The 20,902-nt window shown below is 44.6% G+C and overlaps 1 protein-coding gene and 1 pseudogene across 1 annotated transcript in view; one reads left to right on the plus strand and one right to left on the minus strand.

The window, feature by feature from the left end:
• LOC126484746 (probable cytochrome P450 6a14) overlaps positions 1–20,902 on the minus strand; it is a 75,224-nt gene that overhangs the window by 14,704 nt on the left and 39,618 nt on the right. The window contains exons 3-6 of the mRNA XM_050108340.1: positions 19,930–20,192; positions 14,314–14,483; positions 6,644–6,862; positions 1,119–1,388 (exon numbers count right to left, since the gene is read on the minus strand). Of these exons, the coding sequence (XP_049964297.1) occupies positions 1,119–1,388; positions 6,644–6,862; positions 14,314–14,483; positions 19,930–20,192 (922 nt within the window). The remainder of the gene's footprint in view (positions 1–1,118; positions 1,389–6,643; positions 6,863–14,313; positions 14,484–19,929; positions 20,193–20,902) is intronic.
• On the plus strand, positions 11,321–11,438 carry LOC126485831 (5S ribosomal RNA; annotated as a pseudogene).

Below are 20,902 nucleotides of genomic sequence, written 5' to 3' on the forward strand. Positions count from 1 at the left end.
AAGTGGAAACGTGAAGGGACATGTACAGCACTAAAGCGTACCGGCCAACCTCGTCTGTTGATTGACAGAGACTGCTGGCAGCAGAAGACATTGGTAATGTGTAATAGGCAGACATCTATCCAGACAATCACACAGGAATTCCAAACTGCATCAGGATCCACTGCGAGTACTATGACAGTTGGGTGAGAGATGAGTAAACTTGGATTTCATGGCCGAGCGGCTGCTCATAATCCACACATGAAGCCGCTAAATGCCAAACTACGCCTCGCTTGGTGTAAGGAGCGTAAACATTCGACGATTTACATCGAAAAACATTGTGTGTAGCGACGAATAACGGTACACAATGTGGCGATCCAATGTCAGGGTGTGGGTATGGCGAATGTCTGGTGAACATCATCTGTCAGCGCGTGTAGCGCCAACAGTAAAATTCGGAGGCGGTGGTGTTATGGTGTGGTCCTGTTTTTCATGGAGGGAGCTTGCACCCCTTGTTGCTTTTCATGGCACTATCACAGCACAGGCCTACATTGATGTTTTAAGCACTTTCTTGCTTCCCACTGTTGAAGAGCAACTCGGGGATCGCGATTGCACCTTTCAACACGATCGAGCACCTGTTCATAATGCACGGCCTGTGGCGGAGTGGTTACACGACAATAACATCCCTGTAATGGACTGGCCTGCACAGAGTCCTGACCTGAATCCTATAGAACACCTTTGGGATGTTTTGGAACGCCGACTTCGTGCCAGGCCTCACCGACCGACATAGATACCTCTCCTTAGTGCAGCAGTCCGCGAAGAATGGGCTGCCATACCCCAAGAAACCTTCCAACACCTGATTGAACGTATGCCTGCGAGAGTGGAAGCTGTCATCAAGGCTAAGGGTGGGCCAACACCATATGGAATTCCAGCATTTCCGATGGAGGGTGACACGAACTTGTAAGTCATTTGGATCACATAGTGTATCTTCGATAGGGTGATCCCCTGTCCGTGTCTGCTCCGCTTGCATACTTTGTCACCACTTCAGTGCCCGTAACGCCACCTGGCGGCAGCCAAGGTCGCTGTGAGCAGTGGTCATAATGTTTTGGTTTTCCAGTGTACATATGTTGTAGGGTTGAACTCACCTATGCAGAAACGTGGTCCCTCGCCGAACGGCAGGTAGACGAAGGGATGTCGTGAAGCTTTGGCCTCGTCTGAGAAGCGTTCGGGATCGAACCGCTCGGGGTTGGGATAGTGGACAGGGTCGTGGTGTATGCTGTGCACAGGGATGACGACGATGATGCCGCGGTCTAGGATCACAGCGGTGTCGCCGCTGCCGTCTGCGCTGGGCAGCCGGTACGGCCGCAGGGTCTCCCGGTTGATAGTAGCCAGTGGTGGGTACTTCCTCAGCGTCTCTGCAACATTGCGATGCTCCGTTAGTTGTTGGGAGTAACTGTCTTCAGACAGGACTGGATGTAGATGAACTGATGAGAAGTAAGCGGATGTAAAGATCCTGGGTAAAATCTTAAGTTGGTGCACAAGTTCGTAGCGTTTTTGTTTTGCATGTTGGTATTCTGAATTTATCTATTAGTAGTCTTTTTTATTTGTAGTTCACTGCTGCTGTTTGAGTTTACGTATTGTCATTTTGTCATCTGGAGATAGTGGGTGCAGCTGTGGAAAATCGAGTGCCGACTGGAGAAATCGGAACAATCACGACTAATTATTCCGCTTGAGTTCAATAGAGGGATGAGAGCAGCGGAGGCAGCCAGAAACATTTGCGCCGTCTGTGGGGATAATACTATTGGACAGAGCACGGAAAATTTTTTCGTTTTAAGGAGGATCGTTTGACATTAGTGACTCTCAACGCCCAGAAATTCCTTCAGGGTTTGATAAAGATCGTGTAAATGCATGAATCCACACTTACCCACATCAATGTACTCGAGAACTCGTACACGTGAGGTGATCGCTCCACCATCGGGCGACAATTGCATGAAATGGGGAAGATTTAAAAATCGGGTGTATGAGTCCGCACGCTCTAAGGCAAGAGCACAAAAATCAGCAGGTGGTCATACACTACTGGCCATTAAAGTTGCTACACCAAGGAGAAATGCACATGATAAACGGGTATTCATTGGACAAATATATTATACTAGAACTGACATGTGATTACATTTTCACGCCATTTGGCTGAATAGATCTTGAGAAATCAGTACCCAGAACAACAACCTCTGGCCGTAATAACGGCCTTGATATGCCTGGGCATTGAGTCAAACAGAGCCTGGATGGCGCGTACAGGTACAGCTGCCCATGCAGATTCAACACGATACCACAGCTCATCAACAGTTGTGACTGGTGTATTGTGACGAGCCAGTTGCTCGGCCACAATTGACCAGACGTTTTCAATTGGTGAGAGATCTGGAGAATGTGCTGGCCAGGGCAGCAGTCGAACATTTTCTGTATCCAGAAAGGCCCGTACAGGACCTGCAACATGCCGTCGTACATTATCCTGCTGAAATGTAGGGTTTCGCAGGGATCGAATGAAGGGTAGAGCCATGGGTCGTAACACATCTGAAATTTAACGTCCACTGTTCAAAGTGCCGTGAATGCGAACAAGAGGTGACCGAGACGTATAACCGATGGCCCCCATACCATCACTCCAGATGACGAATACACTCTTCCAATGTGCGTTCACCGCCGATGTAGCAAAACACGGATGCGACAATCATGATGCTGTAAACAGAACCTGGATTCATCCGAAAAAATGACGTTTTGCCATTCGTGCACCCAGGTTCGTCGTTGAGTACACCATCGCAGGCGCTCCTGTCTGTGATGCAGCGTCAAGGGTAACCGCAGCCATGGTCTCCGAGCTGATAGTCCATGCTGCAAACATCGTCGAACTGTTCGTGCAGATGGTTGTTGTCTTGCAAACGTCCCCATCTATTGACGCAGGGATCGAGACGTGGCTGCACGATCCGTTACAGCCATGCGGATAAGATGCTTGTCATCTCGACTGCTGGTGATACGAGGCCATTGGGATCCAGCACTGCGTTCCGTGTTACCCTCCTGAACCCACCGATTCCATATTCTGCTAGCAGTCATTGGATCTCGACCAACGCGTGCAGCAATGTCGCGATACGATAAACCGCAATCGCGATAGGCTACCATCCGACTTTTATCAAAGTCGGAAACGTGATGGTACGCATTTCTCCTCCTTACACGAGGCATCACAACAACGTTTCACCAGGCAACGCCGGTCAACTGCTGTTTACGTATGAGAAATCGGTTGGAAACTTCCTCATTTAAGCACGTTGTAGGTGTCGCCACCGGCGTCAACCTTGTGTGAATGCTCTGAAAAGCTAATCATTTGCATATCACAGCATCTTGTTCCTGTCGGTTAAATTTCGCGTCTGTAGCACGTGATCTTCGTGGTGTAGCAATTTTAATGACCAGTAGTGTATGTTTATCTCTGCTTGATCATCAATTGGCTCGTGAACAGCCCCGACCATTCCTTCCTGTACCATTACTGGCGACGAGAAATGGTGTTTTTATGCTAACATAAGGGAAAGGAAAACATGGTTGAGCCCAAACAAAGCAGCAACTCCGCGTACAACGGCCTGCGCGCATCCACAAAAGATAATGTTGTGCATCTGGTGGAACAGTGACGATGTGGTGTACTGCGAACTGCTTCCGCGACGTGTAACCATCACTGCTAACATTTATTGTCAATAACTGAGACGCCTTGATGACGAAATCCAAGAACAACGACCAGGAAGACTCTGTGAAGTGATGCTACTGCACGATAATGCCCGCGCACATTCTGCGAGACCGACAAAAAACACTATACAGGAATTGGATTAAGAAACAAATCCGCAACCACCTTATTCACATGGCTTATGTCCTCAGATTTCCAGCTTTTCCTGTCTCCATCGAACAACATCAAGGAACTTCCCTACCGGTTGAAAATGCGCTCCCTACATGGCTCGACGAGTTCTTGGCCTAAAAACTACGTTATTTCTACAGTCGGGAATCGAAAAGTTACCCAAGCGTTGCTAGACTGTTGTAAATAGTGACGAAGGAAACACTGTTGATGAGTAAAGTCTCTGTTATGTCTGCCTGTTTACTGAACTTACGGTAAACGCTACGATCTTATCCACCAACCCAACAAGAATATCCATCTGTACGATCTAAGGATAGCTTTGTCATCCAAAACAAAGAATCGATACGTACATATACTAAACGGATTTTAGGGGCTTTACGGTGTTCCTCGCAAAGAAAATGTTCCAGTCATGGGTTATTAAACGTTTCTTCACTGTTTCAGCAGTATAGTCCACAAAAGACGTGTTAAAGGATAGGAAAAGCTGCTTATTTAATCGTCCTGTTGATCGAACCATTCTTGAGAATCATTTTATTCGTCTGCACTTCAGCCGGCCGGGGTGGCCGAGCGGTTCTAGGCTCTACAGTCTGGAACCGCGTGACCGCTACGGTCGCAGGTTTGAATCCTGCCTCGGGCATGGATGTGTGTGATGTCCTTAGGTTAGTTAGGTTTAAGTAGTTCTAAGTTCTAGGGGACTAATGACCTCAGAAGTTAAGTCCCATAGTGCTCAGAGCCATTTGAACCATTGAACCTCTGCACTTTGATTTCAGTACTCTACAAGGGGAGTCACGGTAGCGAGTAAAATCGACCTTCAAACTAAAAGAGCACACAATTTACAACGTATGTAGTAATTCGGATTGTCACAATCGTCTTACACGTTTTATTTTTTGTGTAGTGAACTAAATTGTGTACCGTTGCTTGGATATCGGTTTTACCTGCTACCAGGCCACCCCCTTATAGAGTATTGAAATATAAGTACAAAGGGAAACAACGACGTGATTTGCTTTTATGTTGTATTTATTTCTGCACACTGTAAATACTCCGTAAAAATTTATACTTTCCCAAAATTTATTTGCTCCTAAAAATGTTGCAGAATGGATGTTTTTCGGTAAATTTGGTAATGTAGGTGATATTTAATGACGTGGACGTCATCAGAGTGGTTGTTATAGAATAACTTTGGAGCGAGCCAGTTGCAGTGGGTAATGGAAAGGTGGACAGGTCTATGTTGTATTGTACTGTATGCATTGTATGTTAACTGGGGACCTAGAAACGACGGAGAGGCTTCGTCCCCGCCGCAGCCGCAGTGGTCCACAACCCCACGACGACTACCGCAGTCCACCCCTCCGCCGCCCCACACCGAACCCATGGTTGTTGTGAGGTTCGGCCCCCGGTGCCCCCCCCCCCCCCCCTCTGTAGCTGTTGTCTGTATGTGCCTAAGTTATGAAATGTAGAAAAATGTAAGCCAGCTTGACACAGTCACGTCGTTTAAATACTTGATATAACGTTGCAAAGCGATATTTATAACGGAACGAACATATGAGAATTGTGGTAGGGTAGGCGAACGGTCAGCTTCAGTTTATTGGAAGAATTTTAGGACAATGTGGTTCATCTGTAAAGGAGACCGCACATATAGGAGGCTAGAGCAACCTATTGTTGAATACTGCTCGAGTGTTTGGGATCCGCACCACCCAGGTCGGATCAAACGAAGACATAGAAGGAATTCAGAGGCGGGCTGATAGATTTGTTATCGTACTCTCAAATGCTGTAGTGTCTGCTTATTACTTAAAGTATTTCCATGCTATCCATCTCCTATTAATGGCAACAGAAGTAACGGTGTTTTTATAGTTTTCATACAGCTACCAGGGACCGACTGCATGTCGGCAAACGTCGTAGTTAAGGCAGAAGGCGCATTGCCATTTACCTTGTTTGTGATTTAAATCAAATTTCTTTTAATGTGTGGTGTAGTATAGCAAAGAAAATTTTCATCTCTGTCTGGTCCCTTAGATTTCTCTGTTCGTAGTTGCTATGTCTCATATCAGGTCGTGATCGAACATGATCACGACACAAATAAATCAAGGCGGAATGCGAATTCTGTTCTTAATCTTGAGAACGCTACGTCTTCTGCAAACGATTTCAGGTGACACATAAACTATCACATACAGTACTTGAGTTTTTGAAAAGTCTTTGCTCTTCCCGCCAAGAAGTGGTGCGAAACTCACAACTGATTTCTGAATCTTCACAAGAGAATAGTAATTTAATGAAAATATAAATATTTTTTTAAAAGAAAAAACACCACAAACACTTTTGAGAAAATTTGGAGAACCGACATTTGAAGCTGACTCAACATTTCGCGTAAGGACCTCGAAGATAAGATACGAAAAATTAGGGCTCATCCGAAGACATACTTACTTCGCAGTCCGCTTGATAATGGAAATAGGCCGGAAGAGATCTGTCGTGTAAAATACTAGAGAAACATTATCGCAGCTGGTTTCGAGCATTCATTTCCATAATGTCTTATACTGATGTATACTATGCTGCGGGCCCAACAGAAGTAAAATATTGACAAGAGCGTCATACGAAGTAATGGCGAATATTCTGCGATTTCTACGCTTAAAGATTAAATTTTGCCGTCGTTCTATCTGCTAGTGGGACAGGATAGGAAATCACTAGTAGCGGTACGGTGTACCCTCCATCACACACCGTAAGATGGCTTGCGGAGTATGTATGTAGACGTATATTATGAACCTCTTGATTGCGGTGCTACAGTGAGACAGCTACAAAGGACTGAGAGCGTACCTGCCAAGACTTTGTCCAGGTACTTCATGTTGCTGAGAGCGTCGTACGTGACGGCCCCACTCTCGGCGAGTACGGAGTCTATCTCGTTCTGCGCCTGCTCCTGGATGTCCGGGTTGACTGCCAGCTCGTAAGTGGCGAAGCTCATCGTTGTCGACGACGTCTCGAAGCCGGCGGTGTAGAACAGGAAGGCCTGCGCTGCCACTTCGTCCTCCGTCAGTTCTACAAAATTTCGTAAATCGAAGTTATTCGTAGTTAATATCTAAAAGAGTAAGCTCTACCGTTGCTGCTTAGCAACAGCTTTAGGAATGTCCTAGAAAGAATAAATATAATACAGAATCAAATTTTCTTAGCTTAGAATGGATTTGATTTTGTTAGGTTTTAATTCATACCAGTGTCCATTTCAGGACATGGAGACAAGGGTAGAGGTAGGATGAGGGAGTTAGAAAGAATCCTTGTTGGTGAGATTCATCTGAAGTGATGTAGCAGAACCATAAGAAATGTCAGCCTTAATGGCCAGACGGTTATTTGAAGTCGAATCCTAGATCAAAGCGGTTGAAAGAGCTACAGAATTTAATTACTTTTGAAAGGCAGTGATCAATGTCTTACAAATATTTACTATTAAAAGCAGTCTTGATCACGATTTATTTATCAATGTGACCGGTTTCGACCACTACTGTGGTCATCTTCAGACCATTGAGTAGGAACCTCTTTCTGTTGAAGAATCACCAACAGAAAGAGGTTCCTACTCAATGGTCTGAAGATGACCACGGTAGTGGTCGAAACCGGTCACATTGATAAATAAATCGTGATCAAGACTGCTTTTAATAGTAAATACAGAATTTCAGTCCAAATTATACCCAGGTAGCTCCACAGCTTGTGCCAAACTGGCATAGCTAGATACTCTGTATCTAATAATTATTGTCATGGAAAACGACATATTTCTTTGGCTGTCAAAGACTGCCCACACTATTAGAAGAAACCGTTAAATGCATACACATTATAAAAATTTGTGTGTGTGTGTGTGTGTGTGGCTTCCTAAATCACTGGAACGATTTCGGCCAGATTTGGTACACATATTCTTTGCTGTCGGGAAACAATCGCCATAAGCATCTACCTAATAGAGTTTAGAAGATATGACGCCATAAACACTGAGATGCATGAAAAACTGCCGCATCATGCTTGACGTTTAAATTTATTACTCATTTGCTACTATTACTATTCGCAACATGTTTCACAGACCGCTGAATGTGGCTACAAGAACACATAGTTCGAGAGATATGACGTCATAAAAACTGAGATGCGTGAAAAGTTGCCCTATCATGCATGAAGTTTTAATGAATTTATTCTTTACTTGTAAGGCACTCTACAGTCGAGTCAAATTAAAGAAATCCCTGACACCTGACAGCGCTTTTGACAGCTTTCAACCACGAAGCACAAACGGCTGGGGGCGAAAACGGTAGCAGCCTATAGAGCCAAGAGGCGCCGCCACTGAGACGTTTACAAAATCGCGTTGTAGCTACGCGAAGCATCTGTGCTCAGCGAACAGCAACTGTCCGGAGTCGTGTTCCTTAAATTGGATACTGTAGTTATACATTTGTTAAATTTCTACAATACGCATATTTCTTTTTACGACTGTCTCATAATTTCAAAAATGTTTACGTGATACGTAGAAATGAAGTATTTTCGATACTTCACTACAAACACATTTCATTTTTTTGTTGTCGTTCCTGAAAAAAGCGCCAAAATGAATAACGAAGGACTGCCGCGTTTTTTCAGCTAGTGTTCAAAAACAGGAAAATGAAAATAATGTGAATTTGACAAAAGAAGCATTGAGCCTTAACAACCCCTCTCCCCCTCTGATAGAAAAAGAGAGAAAGAAACTGCTTTTGCAGTGATTTTTTGTGCCGAGCAAGCTTTCCGTAATATTTTGACAGCCAACAATAGCCAAGAAATGAGTGGGTTAGCGGGTGAACTCTAGTTAAGCGTGCATTTCCAACTTTTTTTTTTTTTTTTGGCGAATTTAACCAAATCCACGTGGAAGTAACTAAATATGAGGAATAATCAATCTGTTTTCTATCCACGGTGACGTGATCTTCCGTTTCGGTAACTTTAGTATAAGTGATCGTCTCCGCTTGTATGATACGAAAAGTGGGAACCAGCCTAGCATATGTCTAAACGAGCGTGAGAAACCGCTCAAAAGCCACGGTACGGCTGGACAGTACAGCGCTTGTTGATGGCCCAGCATTGAAATCTGCAGCAATTTGCGGAAGGATTGCACTTCTGTCACAATGAACGATTCTCTTCAGTCGTCGTTGGTCTCGTTCTTGCAAGATCTTTTTCCGGTCACAGTGATGTCGGAGTTCTGATGTTTTACCAGATTCCTGATATTTACTGTACACTCGTGAAATGGTCGCACGGGAATTGCTACGTCGGAGTGCTGTGTCCCATCGCTCGTGCGCCGACTATAACACCATATTCAATCTTAAATTTTAGCAACCCGCCATTGTAGCAGCAGTAACCGATCTAACAACAGTTGGTAACCTACCATTGTAGCAGCAGTAACCGATCTAACTACCGCGCTAGACAATTGTCTTATATAGGCGTTAACGACCGCAGCGCCGTAATCTGCCTGTTTACATATCTCTGTATTTGAATACGCATGCCTGTACTAGTTTCCTTGGGGCTTCAGTGTAAAACTCCTTATTGTTAAATTTTACGAAGGGAAAAAGAGAGCAAAAAACAAAATTAGAGCGTCCGGAATGGATTGCGGACCTCGCATTTTTCATGGACTTGACTGCACGCTGCTCACAGTAATAAATTGCGAGATATGGAGCAATCTATTTCTCATTTGATGGTGGCGCATTTAAAAATAAAATCGCCTGACAAAACGCACCACCCATTTCCCTAATCGCACTGTTCTTAACGAATATGCGAGTTTTGAAGAATTCAGTATGGCCTTGAAAGAATTATAAGTTTAGTCTTCTAAACGTTTTGAGGGGAAGGCCAATCTTACATCTGTTTTGAGGTGTTTACGAGACCGCTTGTCGGTTCATTTGAAATTGCACCTGTGTTGTGTACATAGTTCCGCGTAGTCAGCTCGTACACAACTTTCCCACTAGAGGGCGCCCCGCTAAGCACAACAGTGCAGGCGCTGTGCTCGTCCGTTTCCGCACTACGAGATGGCGCTGCCTTAGAGACGGACCAAATTCTGCTTCCGCCGATCCGCGGATTAATATGTAACGCAGGCAATGAGATTGCTGCTAACATAGAACCATTTCTCCTTGCAGATCACACTAGCGCAGTGATACCTGAACGCGCGAGGTATTATAATGAGTGTACAGACTTCCGATTAGTCAGTCTGCATTTGTCTGCACTAGTCTACACCGGTCTGCATTTATCTGCACCAGTCTGTACCAGTCTCCATTTGTCTATGCCAGTCTATAGTCAAGTTTCAGTCTGCACCTAATAAGATTAACATATTCCTGTACATAGCCATGAAGATAAATGTATAGACACTTTGTCAAGTATCAGAGATATGTGAGAATAAGATTAACGTACCAAGACCAAAGGAACTTCAGATTGTCAGTTGTAAATAGCATCCAGAATCAAGTTAAGTAAGGTTTATGCTTGTTATTATTTTAATAAATGTGTGTGAAAATTAATCAAGTTCTGTTTAAAGTTGGTCACCGTCAATCTGCTACTCTAAGTGTGCAAGTGGCATTTCTATCGTCTGACCTAACGGCCGAAGATAAACACGCAACGATAAGATCATGAGACATATTGCTGACACTCGCCTACCTCGTTAGAGTGACAAGTCAACTAATCTGATGGTGTGTGTACCGAAGGTCTTACAGTACGCACACCACAACCTGTGTGTGTGTGCCAATGGAAACGATTGATCTGCAATGTAGTTCCCGTTTAAAAGGCAACTTCTTCTAGGTTAAAACTGTCCAGCACCTCTACATTGCTTCCATCAGGAAGACTAACGAGGTTGGAAACTTGATAGAATATTTCGATCTGCTTATGTGTGTCAAAAACATTTTTCTATTATGAAGCTAAATAAGTCACAATAACGTGGCAACCTGAGTGCAAAAATCAATGAAACTGACTGCGTTTGTCCGTATGCCGACAGTTTGTACCACATAAAAATTTTATGTCTTCAGCGCGCCAATAATAATTAAATAATATTTAAAATTTGATCTGTGTTGTTGATAAATGTGAAATATAAAATCAAATCGTATGCACTGCGACTACACTGCCATTTAAATGCTCTCGAGCCTAATTCCTGACCGCCCCTTCCGTACAGGACCGCAATTTCACTACATGCCAACGTGTACAACAATTGCCTTAACTACAGGAAGTGCATGAGTCCATTCGCTGAAGGACAGACTGATGCATTGCCATGGATGGACGTCACTTTGAGCTCCTCCTATGAACAAGCGTTCAGATATCAGAAAGTTTCCAGACCCAGTTCTAATGAGCTAGTTATTCTTGTTTTGATGACTAGTACCACGTCTCAAAATATGCAGCACTTTTTTAAACATATGTAATACGTATGTAAAAAGTTTCCTAAATGTCGATATCTGCATTTAAAACTGTTTTGTGAAACATCTGGAAAACTACAAATCTGATTTTAAAAAGAAGTTGGAATAAAAGCAGTTCGTCTCGAACTGAGAGGGCAACTGCCTTGCCTTAATGGATACACCGGTTCCCGTCAGATCACCGAAGTTAAGCGCTGTTGGGCGTGGCCGGCAGTTGGATGGGTGACCATCCGGGGCGCCGTGCGCTGTTGCCATTTTTCGGGGTGCATTCAGCCTCGTGATGCAAATTGAGGAGCTACTCGACTGAATAGTAGCGACTCCAGTCAAAGAGAACCATCATAACGACGTGCTGAGCACACGCCCCTCCTATCCGCATCTTCAGCTGAGGATGATACGGCGGTCGGATGGTCCTGATGTCCCACTTGTGGCCTGATGAAGGGTACGAGATTTATGATGAGACGGAGTGCTCTCTTAGGGAGACATACAGTGACATCAAATTCTCCTCCCCCCGCTACCCCACCCTCAGGAGACTAGAGGGAAGTCTTAGATAGGAACCCCCATTTTTTTTTATAGCGGATTCGGTTTCTCCGCGAAAAAATACGTAACTTTTGTAGATAATATTTTCTCGTTGGGTGATGGACCGCGCTATAGCAGATAAAAATCTAAATGGGTTACAAGCGCTGAAAAATGATAATACCCCAAGAAATACGCGTCAGTTTAGGAACCCAGGAGATCAGAAAGGCCGTTATTCTAAAAAATTTAATGAGAAATCGGTTCTTATAGCAAAAAAACTTGATTCTCCAGAATATAATGTATTACTTTGTCCATATTACTGGTGTAATTTATTTCACAGTTCCTGGGTAATTCTGAAAGTAGTTTCTAATTCATTGAATAAACCAGCAAATTGGTCCAACTGCTTTCCATCTTAGTAACAAATGCGACAGACAGTACACCAGACTAAGTAAGGTATTATATTCTGGAGAATCAAATTTGATTGCTATTAAAACAGGTTTTTCATTAAAGATTTTAGAATAACCGCTTTCATAACATATTGGGATCCTTATCTGATGTACTGGGTGATCAAAAAGTCAGTATAAATTTGAAAATTGAATAAATCACGGAATAATGTAAACAGAGAGGTACAAATTGACACACATGCTTGGAATGACATGGGGTTCTATTAGAACAAAAAAAAAACTATAGTTCAAAAAATGTCCGACAGATGGCACTTCATCTGATCAGAATAGCAATAATTAGCATAACAAAGTAAGACAAAGCAAAGATGATGTTCTTTACAGGAAATACTCAATATGTCCACCATCATTCCTCAAAAATAGCTGTAGTCGAGGAATAATATTGTTAACAGCACTGTATAGGATGTCCGGAGTTATGGTGAGGCATTGGCGTCCGATATTGTCTTTCAGCGTCCCTAAAGATGCCGGTCGATCACGATACACTTGCGACGTCAGGTAACCCCAAAGCCAATAATCGCACGGACTGAGATCTGGGGACATGGGAGGCCAAGCATGACGAAAGTGGCGGCTGAGCACACGATCATCACCAAACGACGAGCGCAAGAGATCTTTCACGCGTCTAGCAATATGGGGTGGAGCGCCATCCTGCATAAACATCGTACGTTCCAGCAGGTGTTTATCAGCCAGGCTGGGGATGATGCGATTCTGTAACATATCGGCGTACCTCTCACGCGTCACGGTAGCAGTTACAAAACCAGAATCACGCATTTCCTGTAAGAAAAAAGGCCCGATAACGGTAGATGTGGTAAATCTAACCTAATCCGTGACTTTCTCGTCGTGCAATGGAGTTTCCACGACAGTTCTAGGATTTTCGGTAGCCCAAATTCTGCAGTTGTGGGCGTTGACAGACCCTCGGAGCGTGAAATGAGCTTCATCGGTCCACAACACGTTACTCAACCAATCGTCATCTTCCGTGATCTTTTGAAACGCACACACCGCAAATGCCCTCCGCTTCACTAAATCGTCAGGTAACAGTTCAAGATGCCGATGGATTTTGTACGGATAGCGTAGGAGGGTACGCCTCAGTGCCAACCAAACAGTAGTGTATGGAATGCCGGTGCGACGAGCGACTGCACGAGCGCTGACTTTCCCGTGCATAGACGAACCCGCTACAGTCTCCTTCCTGAACTGTCTCTGCAGCATTACGCCTTGTGCTTGGTCGGCCACTGCGGGGTCTATCGTCTAAACAACCCGTGGCTTCGAACTGCGAAATCATTCTCGCCACAGCTGCATTTGTCAACGGACCTTTACCCGTTCGAATCCCGTTCCTATGGCGATAGGATCGTAACGCTGAACTAGCACAGTCCCCATTCTGATAACACAGCTTCACTTAAAGCGCCTTTTCAGGTACCGTCAACACGCTGCTACTGCTGGCGCATCTGATTCTCTATCTCATTACAGCTCCTTTTATACACGATTGTCATGAGCAGTTACTGACGTTTTGCTGTCCAGTGCCATCTGTCGGACATTTTTTTTTTTTTTTTTTTTTTGTTCTCATAAAACCCCATGTCATTCCAAGTATGTGTGTCAATTTTTACCTCTCTATCTACATTATTCCGTGGTTTATTAAGTTTTCAAATTTATACTGACTTTTTGATCACCCGGGATATTTCTTAAGATATTATAATTTTTTATTGGTTTTTAGTCCATTTTGATTTTTGTCGATTACAGTACCATCTGTCACGCAACGAAAAAAATGTTAAATTCAAAAGTCAAAAGTTACGTAAATTTCCCGGAGAATCCGAACCCGCAAAAATAATGCGGGTTCCTATTTAAGATTTCAAAGTTAACGCCCCTCCGGCTCCCTGGGTGTCGGGCAGGAGTGTCGAGTTCAGCGTCATTGGATGTCCCCTTAGAGACGAATAACTTTTATTTCAACTTTTTGTAGTTCCGATTTGTAGTTTTCTAGATATTTCCAAAAACCAGTGCCCCACCTCGTTGTGATGAAATCTAAATATTCTTTGCAGGACGTAAACAGTAACGATTTGTATCACATTGGTTTAAGAAATCTTACTAAGCTTACGTAAATTATGAAATGGGGACAACATCTTTTAAGTAGCAACAGCACATTTGCAAACAGACAATCAGTACTCACTCCATCCCTCGCCTTCATTCTTCTCCCCATCGACGGAGCCCTTGGTGTGTAGTTGAGTGAACAGGTCCATGAAGTCGTTTCTTTTTGTACCACTCTTCAGGCGCTGCTGTAGCGTTTCCTTTGCCATGTCATCGAAGAATTTGAAAATGTCCCTCCTACCTGCTTTGTATCTGAAAAATAAATGAAAATATGCTGAAACTAGTTTTGAAACCGGTACCGTGAAGAATGTGACAAGAGTGAAGAATGTGAAAAGAAAATCCCTTCCTAGACTGATACATCGTCTAAACTGAAAATAGTGATATTTCTATGGGGTGATTTTGAACAATAGAAACAGACTATTCTTAATCTGTCTTACTCCCCAGACTTAGGATTAGGCTATAACAGTGCAGTAACACTATTGTTTTCTGACGCAATTGCACTGTATCGTGTGATATAAGAAGGCACTCAGTGAATTGTATGCCAGGATTTGTACAAACGATAGAAGTCGAATGATATCGAGTAGTATTAGCTAATTTCTAGTTGTTGCCAGTTTTATATAACAAACAGTAATATGGTTTTTTTGAAATGATCTGGATATTCAGCCAGGCGGCGTCGTCCAAATGGTGCGGTATTTCGGAAAAGTGCCTGGTTGCCATCTTCAGGCGGCCCTGATGACTGACTGTCTTCTGGTCGCTTATCTGTCGAGCATACCTTGCTCGGCTTGTGCGCAGGTTAAACATTAGCATGTTATTTCTGCTACACCTCACGTTGTGATATCATGATTACCTGACTTGCCGGATGGTGAGTTGCTTGTCCTCAGTTTCTGCGGACAAAACTACTCTCGCACAAGGAGTGGCGTCTGGTGATGCGGAAGTGAATTGTCTTCAGGCAGCTACAGAGAAAATTATTCTCTCAGCAGGTCTGGCCAACGTGTTGTCGGTATGTGATGTTGTTGGCTACCCAGTTCCAGGAGGAGCCGACTGGAGGATGACTCGACTTCTCACATGGAAGGCCCTTCCAGTGAGGTAGGACCAAAGAAAGACCCAATGTGACGTCAGTATCCCGAGTTCAAAGAGCTTGCACACAAAGCCGTCGTGCCATATGGAGCCAAATGCCCTGGATGCGTCGAGAAGCACATCTCCAAGGTACTTAGGTACTCACTTGTTTCCAGCGCCATTATCGCCGGTTCCATCAGCAGCAGCAGCTGGTGAGAGGTGGAGTGGTCACTCCGAAATCTAAACTGTTTGTCTGGTATGATACCCTCTTGATTGATGTGCTGTATGCGCCTCTTCATGTACAGACTCTCGAGCACATTCTTGATGGGCAGGAGGAAGCTGATGAGACTGTAGCTGGCTGCCTGATGTTTTCCTTGTAGGTTTTTGAGATAACCACTACTTCCACATGCTTCTATGTGGATGTATCTTACTGAAGATATCGGTTAATGGCTGATGGATCCCTGGTGAACGGTTCTTCAGTAGGTGGTTTTTGTCCCCACCACTGTCTCCTCCTGGAGTTCCAGTGGCCAGAGTCGCAGAGCTACTTCTTCGTCTGCGTTCAGTTGAATGATGTCTGTCTCTGCCCTGGATGCCAAAAATGCGGGCAGGCGCCCTTCCACTCGACGGAGGTGATTCTCCTTCACTGGCTTGAAGTTGGCCACAAATGTGTCGACCAGCACGCTGGCCTTGGCATCTGGCTCGCAGATGAAATCTTGGCAGACCTGCAGTGGTGGGATGCGCTGCTGGTGACACAAAAAACTTTTGATAACTCGCCATGTGCTGCTGTCATTAGGATTGTCTGTGCACACAAGATCTGACCAGTTTCAGTCCCTGTGCTCTTCAACGGCCACTTGCACCTCCTGCTACACGCGGCTGAGGCAGCGTTTCGTGTCTGATTGGTGGGTGGGCTGCCAGTCAGGGAACAGCCGGTCCTTCTCGGTGAACGCCGCCAGCATGTGGGGCGGGAGTTGGCTTGAGAAGTCTCGCGACTCTTGTGCTGCTCAGTGTTCTGCAGTTGAGAGAGGCTAGTAATGCGTCGGCCCCGACTTTATCAGGAGTGAGGTAAGTCGAGCGCTCGCCGTCCATGTTTCGGTAGTTTGGACAGCTAGCTGACAGCTTTGCACCGATGACGTCCACGTCGAAATTGAAAGGGGCGTGATTCAATGACAGGACGTTTTGCGTCATGGCAGATTTGAATTGCCCTACAACCCACTGGAGGACAATGTAGAGCATCAAGTTACCTTCCATTAGGAATGTGGGTGCAGTTAACGACTGTGATATGACTTTCAAATTATAGAGGCCAGCAAACAGCCATCCTTTTCTTTCAGGCAAATCTAGATTTTGGCTAGTGCCTAGCCTTTATCAGTGCACTATTTCATGATTTCAATGCATGTCCTAGTACGTCAGTCCCCTGTTGTCTGGGGTCATTTCATTCAAGAGTAGTGTGTAACAGAAGCCCGAACAACAGGGGATGGACGTACTGTGACATGCATTGATACTACGAATGAGTAGTCTTGAACGAACTGTGGCAGAAGCCCACACAACAGGGGACTGATGTACTAGGACATGCATTGATACAATGAATTAGTGCATTGATAATGGCTAGGAACCAGCCGAAAACTAGATTTCCTTAATAAAACCTGAAAGAAAAGGACGACTGATTGCTGTGCTCTATCATTTGCAAGCAATGTAGAGCATGTCTGGCAGGCCTCTGCTGAGATAGCTGGTGGGGTCGAATGATCCCAGGGTGACAGCGCCGTTTCGTTGTACAGCGCGAGAAAAACGACGGCCACTGGCGAGAATTCCATTCCGTGCTCTTTGTGTTGAAATCGACCGCAATAAAAAGTCCCCACCCCCTCCCCCAACACCACGGCGAGCAGGGGGTCGAAGTCTGCCTCTTGGAGCAGTCCTCATGTGGCCGGTGTCCACGACAAAGACTATATTCCGGCAGTGGTGTTGACAGCCACCCCTTTGGTTGGTGTGACTAACTCCGGCAGATGGATTTGGTGATGCCGTAGTGATGTCTTGACATAGGTAACAGTACCACCTCCTGCCTGTATGGTAGCACCTGTAGTTGACTGTCTGCACATTGACGCTGGGTTTGAAGAAATTTTCCTGTCTTCTGCTGGACGTGGTGATATATATCCCCAACCCTCCCTCCTGCTGTTGATCAAAAATGGTTCAAATGCCTCTGAGCACTATGGGACTTAACAGCTGAGATCATCAGTCCCCTAGAACTTAGAACTACTTAAACCTAACTAAGCTAAGGACATCACACACATCCATGCCTGAGGCAGGATTTGAACCTGCGACCGTAGCGGTCGCGCGGTTCCAGACTGAAGCGCCTAGAATCGCTCGGCCACAGCGGCCGGCTGCTGTTGATCATGAGTCTGCCATGACCAGGCACTGCTTTGCTGCCGAGGTGGTGGGCGAAGTGCGCAGGTCGGGGTAAGAACGCCACTACCTCACATACCTAACTGCCATACTGTGAAATGATGCTGGGGTAGCAAGATGCAACTTTCAGGGTTTACTTAACGCTAGTGCTGTGGTTGTAGATTTGGTAGACACAGGAGATCCAGTGTTATCGTCAGAATTTGGCAGAGCTTTGGAAGACTTGCAAGCAAGCAAGGCAGGAGGCATAAATAACATTCCTTCGGTGTTTTTGAAATCTGTGGCTGAAGTGGGAACCAAACGACTATTTAGCTTAGTGTCCGAAACTTGTGGCAGAGTATGATCCTCACAATTCTGAAGATGACAACGGCAGAGGAATATAAGACTATCACATAATCAGCTTAATAGTATATGTATCCAGGCTGCTGGTAAAAGTAGTTTAGAGAAGAAGAGAAAAGAAAATTAAGGATTTGTCAGATGATGTAGTTCCAGCATTGTATGGAAATAAATCATGGACTGTGGGAAAAATGGAAAGAAAAGCAAATTGAGTTGGGGTTGAAACGTGCCGGGCTGAATCCTTGTATTAGTGCCACTTAAAGTTCATGTCACCCAGTAGATAGTGCGTAGTGTTCCCGACCTACCTTTCTTTGCTTATTCAATATTGTCTTCTCGGTATCTGCGTCCGTCTCACCTAAATCACACTGCAATTAAGAAGCCGGGATCCTAGATTACGTTTTCCAAAACCAAAAGTCTAGACCGTATTCATTGTTGAACACTTATGACAACCACAGTGCGATTTATTTGTTATCACTCACATACACAATATTCATGTGACCAGGCCTCTTAAACTTAATAATAGTCACATTAGGTAGGTCAAAAACTTCCAGTCTTTAAAAATGTTCACAATACGCGTTAAATGCTCAAAGCCGAATACAATTGCACGTTTTTGGTACCGACCGGAAAAGTTAAGCTTCTGTTTCAAGTATTATCACATCACATTCCGGCTCCGACTTGCCGCACTTTTGCTCCATGAGAGTCTGACCGAGAACTAACTGAGAACTGCACCAGCTCGGACCTTATATAGACGAGTGCTTGAATATTTGACTATTTCTGTTAATTATTATAGTTTATAAATTCCCAGGGTTAAAATGATCCTTTGTAATTGGTTTTGAAGGTAACTATTGGGTTTTATTATTTAAATAACATGAGTGAGCTGTATCAATTTAAATACGTAGAACTAACTTATGCATCTGCAGTGGGAATTCCCGACTTATAACCATGGCAGCCCTCTTGAACAATAATTTTTACTTATTCAAATTTACTTAATTCTTAATTAATGCACTTACAAAGTTGAGACTGGAGTCATTTTACGTAGAAAAATATAGTTGGCAAAAGTATCAAAACAGATCTCGGAATTATTCAGTAGTTTGGCCACAATTGGCACTGAAAGTCATACAGGCTACAGATTTCAAGTCTTAATATCTATTTAACTAATAGATTTCAGGTTAATTTAAACACTTTGCTGGAATCAGTAAAATTTAGGCTTTCTTTTGGATGCAGTCTTATAGCTAAATTCGATCTATTAACTCATTCGAATTTTACTTAATATGTATTGCACAATATGTCACTGTTCATAACTTTTAATAGGATGCATTTCCAATAAAACTAATTAGCTCATTACTTTCAGAATAGACATTACGATGTACTGAAATAATAGCTTTTACTAGGGGAATTTTATTTAAACTATTTCTGAATTCTGTGCTGTGAGGCTGAAGGCCGCAGAATCTGTACTCAGAATCTGAGTAGTGAAAATGAAAAAAAAAGTTAATTGCATAACTAAGTTACTAAAGGAGTGTAAAACCAAAACAGGATAGCAGTGGGCAGCCTTGCTTCGTTACAGGGTGTTATAGAGCGATAATGAAATTAATTGGACTTATAAGACAAGAAATGGTTCTCTGTAGAAGCGCCAAAGAAAGGAATTTGTGGCAAACGCTGACTGGAAGCTGGCTGGAAGAAGACATAGGATGGTAGGGCACGTGTTAAGGCACAACGCAATTACTTGCATGGTACTAGAAGGGAGTTGCAAAGGGTAAAACCGGTAGGGCAACGAATTGCGTTCCGTGTAAGAGCTGCAATGAGATGAAGAGTTGGATGCAAGAGAGGAAGTCATGGCAGATTGCATCAAGCCTGTTGGAAAACTAACAACGCAAAAATGTAAAAAGCGCCGCCGTCGTGCACGTGCGTGGCTTACGTGAGGAGTTTCCAGATGTGCGGGGCAAACGTTTCCATAAGGACTCGCTCGATCTGGGGTGGCTGTGGGCGGAAGAGCGCCCTCGCCCAGCGCCGGAAGTCGCAGTCGGGGTTCCGCTGGCAGTTCAGCTTGACGCCGAAGGCCAGCGAGCCGATCACCTCGGTCGTGTAGAGCGCGCACGCCTCTCGGAACTCGATGACGCTGCACTGCTGCGCCGCTTCGGACAGCACCTCCACCATCTCGGTGCCGCACTCGTTCAGCGTCTGCGAACAAACGGGGCTTCAGCTGAGGCTCCCTGGACGAGACGACTGCGTCGCTCGTCTCTGTGACGCACGCCTCAGCAGCTCTGACACGCCTTACACTGCCACGCAATGACTAGATGGCAAAACGCAATCACACAAATGAATTTTTCTTGTCCTTCAATGAGGACACCTCAAGTCGTGTGTAAATTTACTGTCACGACTTTTACGCTGATGAGCCAAAATACACTACTGGCCATTAAAATTGTTACACCAAGAAGAAATGCACATGATAAACGGGTATTCATCGGACAAATATATTATACTAGAACTGACGTGTCATTACATTTTCACGCAGTTTAGGTGCATAGATCCAGGGGAATCAGTACCCAGAACAACCACCTCTGGCCGCAATAACGGCCTTGACACGCCTGGGCATTGAGTCAGAGCTTGCATGGCCTGTACAGGTACAGCTGCCCATGCAGCTTCAACACGATACCACAGTTCATCAAGAGTAGCGACTGGCGTATTGTGACGAGCCAGTTGCTCGCCCACCATTGACCAGACGTTTTCAATTGGTGAGAGATCTGGAGAATGTGCTGGCCAGGGCAGCAGTCGAACATTTTCTGTATCCAGAAAACCCCGTACAAGACCTGCAACACGCGGTCGTGCATTGCCCTGCTGAAATGTAGGGTTTCGAAGGGATCGAATGAAGGGTAGAGCTACGGGTCGTA

This window comes from Schistocerca serialis, chromosome 6 (assembly GCF_023864345.2).
Source record: "Schistocerca serialis cubense isolate TAMUIC-IGC-003099 chromosome 6, iqSchSeri2.2, whole genome shotgun sequence".
NCBI classification, from domain to species: Eukaryota; Metazoa; Arthropoda; class Insecta; order Orthoptera; family Acrididae; genus Schistocerca; species Schistocerca serialis.